The 13,513-nt window shown below is 42.4% G+C and overlaps 1 protein-coding gene across 1 annotated transcript in view; it reads left to right on the top strand.

Annotated features, from left to right (window-relative positions):
- The first annotated feature begins 392 nt into the window (after positions 1-392).
- Positions 393-13,513, top strand: part of ZRANB3 (zinc finger RANBP2-type containing 3) — a 114,013-nt gene continuing 100,892 nt past the window's right edge. Inside the window, exons 1-4 of the mRNA XM_065413674.1 lie at positions 393-398; positions 1,438-1,548; positions 3,925-4,094; positions 4,758-4,916. Of these exons, the coding sequence (XP_065269746.1) occupies positions 393-398; positions 1,438-1,548; positions 3,925-4,094; positions 4,758-4,916 (446 nt within the window). The remainder of the gene's footprint in view (positions 399-1,437; positions 1,549-3,924; positions 4,095-4,757; positions 4,917-13,513) is intronic.

The raw sequence follows: 13,513 nt of genomic DNA, 5'->3' as shown, positions 1-13,513 counted from the left end.
ATAAACACATAGTAAAACAAGGTCCCTGTCTTGAAAGCTTGCAGCCTAATTTAAAATAAGATGTAACAAGAGAATAAAACATTTGGTAGGAAAGGAGGATGAAGGTAAATATTGTTAGACTGCTCTCTTAATAGGCTAGTAAAGAGTACAACCTCATGGTTCCAAATAATGTAATTTTATATCTATGTATCAGTAATCCACACTTATGCCTTCCCTAGCAATTACGGAGTTTCTCCATTGTTCATTTGTCAGAGCTCCGTGAGTCAGAAGGCCTCTGAATTCTCCCTTGGTCTTATTCTGCAAATGAGAAATTAGAGAAATGTTCCAAAAATTTGAAAATTCTCTCCCTGATCATCATACACTGCTCTTATCAGAGGATCTGAAAGTGCTTGATGAAGGTGAGTATCACATGAATTTTACAGATGGCGAAGAGAAATGAAGTGCGACCTCAGTTAATCAGTTAAACGATATAATTTTAATCATTTAAATGGTTAACTTTTTACACAACATTTACAACATTACCAGAAACCATACAAGGAACAGCACCAAGCAGGGGCAGAGAATACTGTTCCACTCTTAGGGTCGACAGCCTGATACCCACAGAGGAAAAGGGCCAGATACTCTAGGGGATGCCCATTTTTTTTGCTACTACAGTCATGTGTCTGGCACCCTCTCTGAGGCAGCGCGTTTGGAAATGTCAAGGGTCTCTGGATCCAATCCACAGTCAGTCACTGCTTTTGGGAACTGCCTTTCTCCTTTCCATTGGAGCTGGTTGGCTACTGAAGTTGACAAATGGTCATTAGATGTTATTGCTCATAGCAACTCTATTTAATAATTTCCACTCCTTGCCCCTGACCATCCCCCTTTCCCATCATTATTCAGGGACTCTTCTCACAAGAACCTGTCACAAACAGAATTGGCCTCGTTGTTTTGTCTGGGAACCATAGGGGAGGTACTTGTAATCTAGACCTTTCTACCCAGATACTTCCTTATCACAGAGAAGAAAGGGGGAATATCTTGGTCTTATCCCAGACTGAGGAGACTGAATAAATACATATGCTGCCTCAGATTTAAGATGGTAATGCTTGCCTCCATTGTATTTCCAGAGGCTCAACAGTGTTTTATAGTTCTTGAATTTCAGGACACGTACTTCTGCATGGCCTTTACACAGTCCACAGAAAGTATTTAAAATTCATGTTGGGGCCCAATTGCTGCCAATATAAGGTAATGTCATTTGGACTCTCCATGGCATTAAAAGTCTCTATGGGATGCTAATCCCGGAATGAGGGGCATCTGTGTCTACCCGCTACCTGAATGACTGGCTGATCAATGGGCGATCCCAGTAAGAAATGGCGGCAAGCCTGGAATATGCCCTCTTCCTGTTGTCATATGGCCCTTCTATTGATTTAAGAAAAATTGTGTCTTATCCCATCACAGATGAAAGTTCATATGAGCTTTGATTCCAAGTGTGTGCAAGTCTATGTTCCTGAGGACAGTTTCTTGATGCAGTTGATAGAACTTGGGATACAGTCAAACTCAAGTACAATGGTATGGATGTGCCTGGGACTGTTAGGCAAAATGGCAGCATGTACGTACGAGATTCTGCTTGCCAGACTTAACTTGCAGCCCCTGCAACTCCTGCTCAGATCTGTCTGTTCGCAGAACAAATAACAGTCGTGGTCCTATTTCATGTGCTGTCAGAACAGATGGTGGTGGGAACCCAAGAACATATCTGGTGGGATATTGTTCCTACCCCTTTCTCCAGTTACTTTAGCCAATTAGTTTAATCATGGATGTTTCAAGGACAGGTGGTTGAGCCCACTTGAACCACATAAAGATGCAAATGACTTGGTCCCCAGCAGACATGAAACTCCACATCAACGTCCTGGAAGCCTGCTTGACCTTTCTAATGGTTCTCCAAAACTGTACAGTGCAGATCCCAGTGGACATGTCCAGAATGCACTACATAAGCAAGCAAGGAGGTGTATGTTAGTGTCCCTTCTACCTGGACACTATTGAGCTCTGGACATGGTGCCTCTGACATGGGATACTCCGATGCCTGTTCTACTCTGAGGGGTCAGTAACAATTTGGTGGACTTCCAGAGCAGGTAACTGGTTGCCAATCACAAGTGATTGCTGCAGAGGTCCATAGTAGAGTAGATATTCCTTTGCAGGAGGATTCTGATAATAGACCTTTTTGCCACTGTTGTCAATGCCAAGTGCCAGAATCCTATGACCCTTCTACTACAGGAGTCCAGGGTTACTACCATTTATTTTCCTTCTGCAGTGGTTGTAAGGCTTCTTGTGTGCCTTTTTACCAATTCCCCTGATCCTCAGGGTGATTTCCAAGATCAAATGAGACAGAGCCAAGATCATTCTCATTGCTTCCTACAGACCATGGCAATTTTGTGAGACAGACCTCCTGCACATCCTTTGAACTACTTATCCAGCTCTCAGATCTGAGCAATATGGTCTTGCAGCACCATGGCCAGATACTGCATCCAGACCAGAAGTCACTGCAACTGATATTGTGGCTGTTGGCTGGTTAAGCACCACGGATAGAGACTGTTAGGTCAGGAAAACTTCAACTAGAAAGAAAACTAGACCCAGAGCAGACATCAATACCAAAGATCCTCAAATATTTATTGAACAAAAGGCTAGCCTTTTCAGCTTGATTTCAGGGTCTGCCTCACAGCAATCTTGGCTTGTCATCCTGGTGTAGTTGTGTTCAGTTTTTTCTGCTCCTTGTCCCCTGACTGCCCCTTCCTGGGACCCTCTACCCCAACCTCCCCCCCAGGATCCCACCCCCATCCAACCCCCCCTGCTCCCTGTCCCCTGACTGCCTGACCCCTATCCACACCCCCACACCCTGACAGGCCCCCTGGGACTCCCACATCTGTCCAACCGCCCCCGTCCCCTGACTGCCCCTGGGACTCCCTGCCCCTTATCCAACCCCTTCACCCCCTTACCATGCCGCTCAGAGCACCAGGACTTGCAGCTGCACCGCCCGGCCAGAGCCAGCCATGCCACCGCGCAGTGTAGAGCACCGGAGCAGGTCGGCCGCTCTCACAGCCCCACCACCCAGAGCGCTGGCGGCACGGCGACCTGAGGCTGCGGGGGAAGGGGGACAGGAGGAGGCTAGCTTCCCCGGCCAGGAGCTCAAGGGCCGGGCAGGACAATCCCGTGGGCCGTAGTTTGCCCACCTCTGTTTTAGACAGAAAAGTGAGTGAGCTTCAGGTGAACTTACAGCTGAACCTCCCCACACAACATTCTATAAGGATAAGAATCCTTACTTGAAATTCATCTCCAGTGTGACTTCTGAATCAATCTACCTGTCTTCTTTCCTAAACCACACACAGTACCAAGAGAGAAGCAATTTCACACTAGATGATCTTGGGGACCTTGCTTTTATGATGTTGACAGAACCAAACTATTCACACAGTTTCCTGCTTCGTTCTTAGGCGAATCCTAAGGTCAGGCCATCTCGTCTTGGAAGATATTGAAATGGATAATACAGTGTATCTCACTTTATTACTTTTGGCTGGTGTGCCTCTCCCACTGAATATTGCTGCACATCAGAACACAAGCAACATCCTATGTCTTCTTCAGAAATGTTCCAGTTTCGAAGATCTACAAGGTGGCAACCTGGCATAAATATTATGCCTTGGGCTTATCCACCAGGTCAGGTGCCAAGTTTGGGAGAGGTGCACTGCAATATCTCTTCCACTGATGTAGCTGAGACTCCGCCTCATACCATTTGGAGGGGATACTAATTGTCCGTCACCGGCGGTGGGAGCAACACTGATACAGGCTTGAAGACAGTGGTTAACTGTGGTTCTTTGAGATATTGTCTGTGGATCCCATGACCTGTACTCCATCCCCACTTTTCAGAGTCCTCTGTTATCATGGGCTTTGAATTGTGAGGGAAGTAAAGGTCAGGATGGCTGTAACTCTCCTTCATGCCCTCACCCGGGGGCACAGGGTGCATGTGCATCCCTGACAGATATTGCTGTTCAGAAGAATCTGATTTCATGCACACAGAGAGTGGGACCCATGCTGACTAAAACATTTCAGAGACCCATGTTTACTGTAGGGTAAGTAACCATTCTTTCTGTGCTCTGTTGTAGATGGTTGTGATTTTTATTTCTTACTTAAAGTTGTGCACTTTGCCTGTAAACTCATCTATTTTTTTGTACATCTGTGAAATTCTTAAGCTGTTAGTCTGTGATACAAAGCATAAGAGATTTTTTCATTTAATCTTAGGGTTCATTGTTTGTTTGTTTTCTTTGAGTTATCATGTGAGTTTTATGAAGGGTGGGGGGACTGTATGGGTTAGGTAAATTGGAGCTGAGCTGAACTTATACTCCTAAAAAGTTTACCTCCAATTTGGGCATATGTGCCCTTTGTTTCAATTTAAACTTTTTGTTAATCCTTGATTTTTGTGTTTAGTCTTATCACGTTTAAGTCACAGGCAAAGGGTAACTAAATGCATCTGATAAATAAAAATATAAAGGTGTTCTTTCAACAAGTTATAAACCAGCTTCCTTAGTTAAATGATAAGAAAGCTTGAACTGCAAACCAAGAGTTAATTGTCTAAACTAACATCTGTTGAGAAAGTAGTACAAATCAACATCTATATCATTTAGCAGTTAATCATTTCATGATAGGACTATTACTTATTGCCACATATAGCTACAACATGTATTGTATTAGAGTATTCAGTACCCAATTCCTAGCCTCTTGTTTGTTTCTTGCAGGTTCAACATGTCAAACACAGTCCAAGAAACTTCTACAGTTGGAACTTCTTGTTCTGAAGATGCTGATACTAAGCTATCCTTCTTACCTGAAAAACTAAGGGAAAGACTGCTTCCTTTTCAGAAGAAAGGCATCTTGTTTGCACTTCAGAGAAGCGGCAGGTAAAGTGCTTATATCATGGTATGCTGAAAGTAGTAATTTTGTTTTAGAAATCTGTTTCTGGAACAATTACAAAAGCCTTACAAAAACAAGTGACAGTTAAGTTTCTAAAACATAACTTGCCTTATTGAATATATTCTATATGGCTTAAAAACAAATTTTAATGTTTTTAAAGAGTAAGTAGATACTAATAATGCTGTATTCTTGAGCAACCCTGCAATACCAAACCAGTGTCTATATGAAGGTAAACATCAGTAAGGACAGAAAGTTTGTTTTATACTTCTCCTGGGTTCTCCAAAACTGACCATTGACTCGTTTCTATAGGTTTTGTTTTTTTTGGGGGGAGGGGGGGGGGGTTATGGGCGCAACTGAGAGCATTCAAGAGAAAAACAGCTTGGGCAGTTGAAAGATAGAGAGATTTTGTTGAATAAGGGCTACTAACAAATGTGTGAGCATTTCAGCTGCATTCATTTGGGGTTGGTTTAAGCAGGCTTGTGGTGACTTATGAATTGGTACTTTTCTGTTATGTCTACTATCCTATGCTACAATCTAAATTCTTGTATGTGGGGAGGAAGTGAGGAATGAAGACTTTGCCTATATTTTTGTAAAATTAACCTTTAAGATATTGTAAATTGGTGAAGGAAAGACTGGCTGAATTTGCAGATGGGCTACAACAATGGTTCTGAGCAGCTTGAACTGCTCCCCTTTATTTCCATGGAGTGTTAACTCTGAAGCATAATTATGGTAATTTAAGAGTCAAATAATTGATAATGCTGTACTGCTGATCAAAGCATGCATTAAAGAAGACTGATCATATTATGAAGATCTGTGCAATCTACTTCAAAAGGATACCTCAGGATAGGTTGATGGTGGAGTCTAGGAGATTGCTGCCATTTTATTCATATCTTGAATCATGTCCATGATAATCCATTGTGAGGGAGGTGTTACTGAGGTAGTTGGGGCCAAAGCTATATAAGGCTATTTAGTTTAAAAAGAACACTTCGAATTTTGTCTAGAAGTAAACTCTGAGTCAGGACTGACTACAATGTAATATGGCCGTTAGAGCTATTAAGTGCTTCTTATTGCCACAGAGATCCATATGCTATGTATATAACGTGCCAGTGTAACAAGTATGTTTGTGGAAAGAATTAGTAGAAAAATACCCCATCCTATTTGCTATGATGACTTACAGCACAGAAGAAAAATGAAAGCTGACAGCTTGGAAGATCACTGGACATTTTTGTGAGATGTTCTGTTCCACATACCCTCAATTAACATGGCAGGCACAGGGATACCAAGAATGTCAGTGCTCAAAGAAGTGGCATATATATATATATATATATATATATATATATATATATATATATATTTTTTCAGTGAAACAAAGTAACATTCCGAACTTAGCATTGCAGCATGTTTTGTTAAAAAATATTACTGAGGGGCTATTTTACCGTTCAATCTCGCTTTAAACCTTAAACAGAACAGCACAAACATAGTAGTGCCTTAAGTTCTAAGGGGTGCTTAGAAACCATTTAGTTTTTTGTGGAAGGGAAAGTGTGTGCTTTCTCCCCTAATCTCTCTCCAGTTTTCCATTTTTAGTCTTTTGTCCTCAAAGTTTACCGTGACATAGAACCTTTGCTTGGGTCAAGCTCCCTCAGAAATTCTTCATCTTAATACTGTGCATCTGGCCAAATAGATTTGAGGCAGTCAGCAAGGAGGAAGGACAGCCCAGTAGTTAGGGTGCTAGCCTGGTACTTGAGAGATCCAGGTACAGTTCTCTGCTCTACCACAGACTTCCTGTGTCCTTCCTTAGGCAAGCCACTTGGGGTAAGGGTACATTGCAATGTAAGCCTGGGTCTTTGGGACTCAAATGCTCAGGCTCAGTGTTTCTATGACCAGGCTTGAACGTTCACACTGAATATTGACCCTAGGTTTGGAATTTCTGGACCTGGGTCTCTGACCCTTGCTCACGTGTCCACATTGCACTACACAGACTCGAGTCAAACCAACCTATCTTAGGCTTCCTACTGCTCTTCCCAGCTGCAGCCTCTCTAGCCCTTTTGTTTGTGGCGCACTATGGGAAAACTTGACTGTGCATCCCCTGGCACTTTACTGGAAGTTGCCTCATCCTTCCAAGCTGTATTTTGGGTCTGCATGCTCCTGGCAGCCAGAGCCAGCAACATGGAGAAGTCACTGTTGAAGAACTTGCCCTGCTTAGGCTTCATTCCCATGCCTGGAAACGGGCAGAGCATCCATGAGATGCTGCTGAATGTTTCGGTGGCCTTTTCTGACCTATCAAAAGCACCTGGAGGAGGAGAACAATACAGACATAGCAGACTCCAACTGGATAATGCTGCTCTGACTGTCTGTATAGCCGCTAATGGGCCTTGTGTAGACCGGCACTTCTGGAGCAGGACCACAATCACAGACTGGTGGGATCACATAGGCATGTGGATGTGGTAGGAGCAGCAGTGGGTCCAAAACTTTCGCATGAACAAAGCCATTTTTCTGGAGGTTTGTGAGTAGCTTGCTCTGATCCTGCAGCGTCAGGACATATGCACGCGGGTGGCCAGGCTGGTCCAGAAGTGGGTTGCTATGACCATCTAGAAGCTGGCCACTCCTGACTACTACAGGCCCATTGCCAACCAGTTTGATGTTGGCAAGCGAACTCTGGGGGCTGTGGCTGCGGAGGTTTGAGGTGATCAGTAGCGTGATTTACTCAAAAAGGTGATGGGCATAAACAATGTCCTTGAAGTAACTGCCAGTTTTGAAAGAATGGGGTTTCACAACTGTGCCGGGGTCATTGATGGGACTCATGTGCCCTTAGCTTGCCCTTCTCAAGGAGCACATAAATACATAGACTGCAAAGGGTACTACTCCATTGTTATGCAGTCTCTGGTCAGCCACAGAGGCCGATTTATGGACACCAACATGTGCTGCACTGGAAAAGTTCACAATGCCAATGTTTTCCACCGATCAGGAGTCTGCCTTCATGGACAGGCCAGGTTGCTAGTCCCATCAAATGACACTGTCATAAATGTTACTCTAGGAGACCACACATAATCCCTTTTGCCTTGGCTTATGAAACCATATCCTGATCTCAGAGGCCATGGCAAAAGACAGTTTAACTATACACTCAGTAGGTATAGAATGGTGGCTGTGCATTTAGCAAATTGAAATCCGTTCTGGCGCGGCTTACAGAAACATTTGGATTCCCATGTCGTCAATGCTGTCCACGTTATTGTGGCTAGCTGTGCTCTTCACAATCTTTGTAAAGCCGAAGAAGAGTCATTTGCACTTGAGTGGACCTATGACAGCAGTGGTTTGCTGAACTGGTTCAGTCAGGCAGAAAGTACACATGTCACAAATGGAGCAGGATGTACCATGTGCAACAGAAATCAGGGATTCTTTGTGTGCCCACATTATGGACTAGCATGGACCAATGGAAGAGGGAGAAAAGTATGTTTATGAATGTATTTGTACAGCATTGTCAATAGTAAATGATGTACTATTGCTGTATACTCTGAGTGGGATGGAGATGTGATTATCATGAATTTTTACTTATGAATGAAATGACTGCCTATGCAGTGGAGAGAAATGGGGGTTTGTGTGTTGTGAACTGGATTTTCATTATGGATTCATCTCAAAAGATGTATTGAAAAATTGTTTGAATACAACTTCCCAAGTATGCCTTCTCATGTCCATCATTATTCTTTGCAATACACACACATGATGTGAAGCAGTGATTGTAATAAATGTTCCTAATGAAACAAAATCCTTTATTAGTTAACATGTCTGTTTTACAAAAAACAGTATTAAAGAATTGACAGGCAGGCCAGCAGTCATGAAAACACCAAAACCAATAATAAAATAAAGTGCATAACAAACATTGAACAGTACAAAACAGTTAAACCAGTGAAAACAAATAATACCCCTACTTCTGCATGTCTCCTGCCCCCCCTCTTCCCGTTATCTTTCCTTCTCTACAATGTTTTTTGCATGCACTTGGTGCTGCTGCGGTGGAGAACTGCAGGAGGTACACTTGCCCTGTCCAACTAGCATTCACTCCTGGTTGCGTAGGTCATCCAACCAAGATATTGTCCAATGCGTTCCTGGTCTGCAAGAGATGTTACTGTAGAGGGGACTCAGGATGTAGTTCATATGGAGCAGGAGCCTAGCCTCTTGTTGCCATTAATGTAAGCAGCCTCTCAAACAGGTCTTTTTGCTGCACTCTGTCTTCCCCCTGCAAGTAATTTCCCTGCTCCAAATCTGCACAGCAAGTCTTTCATCATATTCTGCAGCCTCTGTGCCTTTCCACTTGCTGTGAATCCTTCTCCCTTTGGTAGCTACTTGTTGGCCATGTCCAAGATGTCCACTGTAAGGTCATCATGGACATGCTTATTCTTTGACTACTCCATAACCGTGTGAAACCCAGGCTCCTGCTGGACTGCTGAGGTGAAGGGGTCTGAAGACAGACAGACAATACATCAATGGCTCAGTGCTTCAAAAAAAGTTCAGTATAGCATCAGAAAAAGTGCCTTTGGAATCTCAAGGTCCAAAAGAGATATTTTTTGAAACTCAGCCTCAGTATAGTCTCAGAGCAACAGTTAAGTTCCCAGATGCTCCATGGACACAGATGAAAGTTAATCAGAGTGTAAAGCGAGCAAACATAATGGTAAGCTGAAATTTACAAATAACAGATGTTTAAAAATTGCAGACCATTTTAACCTGGTGAAGGAGGACAGTTGCCATAGCTTACTATCTATGGTTTCTCAGTCTTTTCAGGCATTTCACATTCTGGAGGATGTTACAATCCTGGAGGTTCCTGAATGGCAAAGGTTCCAAGCTACTAGCATCAAGCCAGCCAAGTGTGCCAACAGGGTTTTCAAGCTAATGGCTATTGAGCAGCACATCTATGAGTGTGGTGGGCTGGAAAATACACAGTTCTCTGAAATGTGACTACTCATCTGGTGTTCCTACTATGGAAAGAGTTTGCAGCCAGCCACACCTGGGATTTGGGTCAAAATTCATCAGGGAATCAACAGGATGTTGTACTAGCATCCTCATGGATTAGAGACTCCCTGAAAGCTGCTGAAAACTCTCTGCATTTGTGCAATTACCTGGGTACAGCTAACTTATGTTACAGCCTGCTCAGATTCCATCTGCCTATAGACTACATGCAAATTCATGACCACATTGACTCTGCATAGTGAGTACCCCTGCTTCCCCAGCACAATTCTGGATTGCATACACCCCACCCTCTGTATTTCAGGCAATGATTTAGTCACCCATACACTATATTTTCCCCCTCCCCCAATACAGTTTACAGCGGGGTTGTTAACAGTGTGGCAGACTTATACAGTGCACCATACTGAAAGAGAAGGCATATTAATGATCTGAATTGAAACACCCCAGCACATCCTTGTAAGAATGTGCAAGTATCTAGTAAAAATTTTCATTGTAAATGCTTGTTTAACTGTGCTTCCTGGTATACATTTTGAATTCCACATAGTGTTTGCGGGGGTGGGAGCAATGCCAAGGTGTTGGCATGCATTCCACCGTTATCCAGGGGATAAACGCTGCTACCCGCAGCTTTTAATAATAGCCTAGGGTCAAAAACTGGAAATCCCTCCCATTTGTATATCAATAACAAACATGGAATCAGACACTTACCAGGCTATTTTTGCCTTTTCCATTTCTGCTGCCCTTTTCTTGGTGGGCTGCTCCTCTAGGGTTTAAAGAACTCCTTAGAGTATGGATCCAGAATGTGCTGCAGCTGGTCTTGCAGCAAAGCCTCCTAAGGGATCGACGTGAGCACCAGAGTCCCTTCGCTACCCTCTGGCACTGTGTTAGAATCGGGTCAGAACATCACTATCCCCACTGATCAGACTGTCATGAACGCCTGGGGGCTCGAAGCAGTGCACAGCACCCAATAAAATAATAGAGGCAGGATGATGGGGAGTTTCCTGAGGTGCAGTTTTGATCCCTGGCTTTCCGATAGTCACTCAAACTGCTTAATCTGCTTCTTGCACTGGTCAAGGATCTGTTTAATCCCCAACGCTTGCTAGCTTGTCCGCTATTTCTTGAGTACACCTGGTTATTTCTGGTACTCTTACCGAAGTTAAATGTCTTGCTTGTCTCGCACCAGAGATTTATAAGAATCTGACTGTGGTCCTGTGACCAGACAGCGGCATTCTTGGCAAAGGACTTCTTGTTGGTGGCCTTAGCTAATGCAGGAAACCATTCCCTCTGTTGACGGTGCATGAAAACACCGCCAGAATAAAATAGAAGGGTTAAATGCCAAGCAGCTGTACTTGAACCCAGGTGGGTTGCTTCCATTTCCTGGGAGCCGTTTGTCTAGCCTTGGAATAGAAAGGCCAAAAAACACTTTAGGATAGCGTTGGGGGACTCTCCAAATACAAGTCTTAAGACCCGGGCGTGAGCTGCATTGACAATGCAACATGATGCCATTTAGACCCAAGTGTCAGTGTAACTTGGGCTCAGACCCACCTTCCTTGGTGGATCTTAGAGCCTGGATCCTGAGGGCTTTCCAGCCTGAGTCAGGCAGATTTGGCTGTAAATGGAAAGGGGACTTGGGCTTGAGCTGAGGGGTGAAAACAATATCCTTGATATCTTTATTCCTCAGTTCCCCAACTGTAAAATGAGGACAATTAGTAGTACTTCCCTACTTCACAATGGTATTGTGAGGATAATCACATTAAAAAATCATGAGGCGCTCAGACTGCAGTAGTTGGGCTCTATAAATGCCTTCCATAGGCAGCATAGACTGCATTTGAGATCTGTAATTGCATTTCTTCATAATAGGGCTGTGCTGTCACTAGCTAAGAAGGCAATTTCAGTTAAATAGATTTCTAATAACTTTGAAGTAAAATGGTATTCAAAATTACAAAACATTGTCTGATTAATCATACTTGTTTCTTTTTCCCCCTCAGTGCATTATGTAATTCCGTTTAATGTTAATTAGAGTTACTTGTGTATATTTGAGGGAAGCATAAGCTCTTTGGAATCTGTTATCCTGAATGTGATGCATAGTTGCCTCAAGGAAACTTTAATAAAAAATAGGGTGAGAAGAATTTTAATCAGTTAATTGTCTTCCCCAATTTTTTTTCTTTTAGATGCAGTATTTGCCTAGACCGAATATCTAATGCTCTTCTGATTATTGGAATAGGTTCTTCTTTTCAACACAGATATAATATTGTAGATAATATAATGTAGGATGTACAGAGGGGGGTGTTTTCTCAGCCTAACTTTAATCAGTAGAAATCAGTATGCTGACAAATACAGTATTGTTTGGGGTGTGAGAGAGAGGATATGCTCTGTGATGTAGTGAAAGTGAAGTAAACTCTTAAGGTAGAGCAATCTGAGGTGATGTAAAATCATAGATTGCTGAGAGAGACTGGCATCCAGTCAGGAAGCAAGACTATCTACAACTATGTTCCTTCCCTTCAACTGAAACGTGCAACCCTTTATGACCTATTCTCTACTGGAGCTTGTGCTTAATTTATTCCCACTGCTACTTTTAATTTCAAAATGTGTAATAGAAAAGAAGGAGCATTTCAGAATTAAGAATGAAGACAAATTAACACCATACAGAATATCAGTGGTAGTTTGTGTGCTGTGCAAAAATCAAATAGGCTAAAGTACTTCTGTTTTGTCAAATCAGTTAGAATGCTGGCAACTATAGTAGTAGAAAAAAGTGGTTGTTTGAATAGCCAAAATGAGATAAGGAAGAAAAACAATCTTTATACTTGCAAACCACCATACTGAGTATATTATATAAAATAATATTGAATCATTCATCCTTTACAACAAACTTTGTATTACTAAAAATGCAATCTTAGTCTTGTGTGCGTGGATCTATATTTTACAGATACTCAGACTGAATCCTTAAATCTGAGTTTTTATCAGTTAATGTAATCAAATTATTTGACTTTAAAAAGCCATTTTTGGTCACTTGAACACCATCAAATGTAAGCTACCACTTCTTAAACTGAATGTTTTTCTCTCTTTTTATTAAATCAAAATATACCAAACTCTTTAAAAAAAAAATTCATTAACTTTGCAAATTCTGCATAAAGAGTGGGTGAGCTACTCAGCTTTACAAAATTTATTGCAATTCAGGCTTACTTCAATAAAGGAAATCCAAGGTTTTCCTTTATGGTGGGAGTATTGGTGGGGTGAAGGAGAGGCTTGAAACAAACACATGGTTTAAAGTGGGTCTCTAATATGAGAGAAATTTGTTAGATAATTTGCTTTTGGCATCACTCTAGAAGCTTCAGGTAAAGATGGAAGGATGTTTTTAAGGTAGGAAAAGGAGGTATACAGTGCACTATGGAGTTGCTCAGTCTTCAGGACTTCACAGGAAACTGGGAATCCGATAACAGAGCCTCTCAACAGTATATATTTCTGTTTATTGTGAAGGTATTTCAGATGCTGAGATAGAGTCATCATGCTCACTGGGCCCCAGAACAGCAAAATGGAGAAGCCTGTTATAACTGGCAGGCATGAAGCACTCAGGCTAAGAATTGTCCTTGTAACATCTTTCTCTTTTGGAAGCCTTGCTACCCAAGGCTCATAC

Source organism: Emys orbicularis, chromosome 11, assembly GCF_028017835.1.
Source record: "Emys orbicularis isolate rEmyOrb1 chromosome 11, rEmyOrb1.hap1, whole genome shotgun sequence".
NCBI lineage: Eukaryota > Metazoa > Chordata > Testudines > Emydidae > Emys > Emys orbicularis.
Note: the sequence above shows the minus strand (reverse complement) of the source record. Positions and strands in the feature narration are given on the sequence as shown.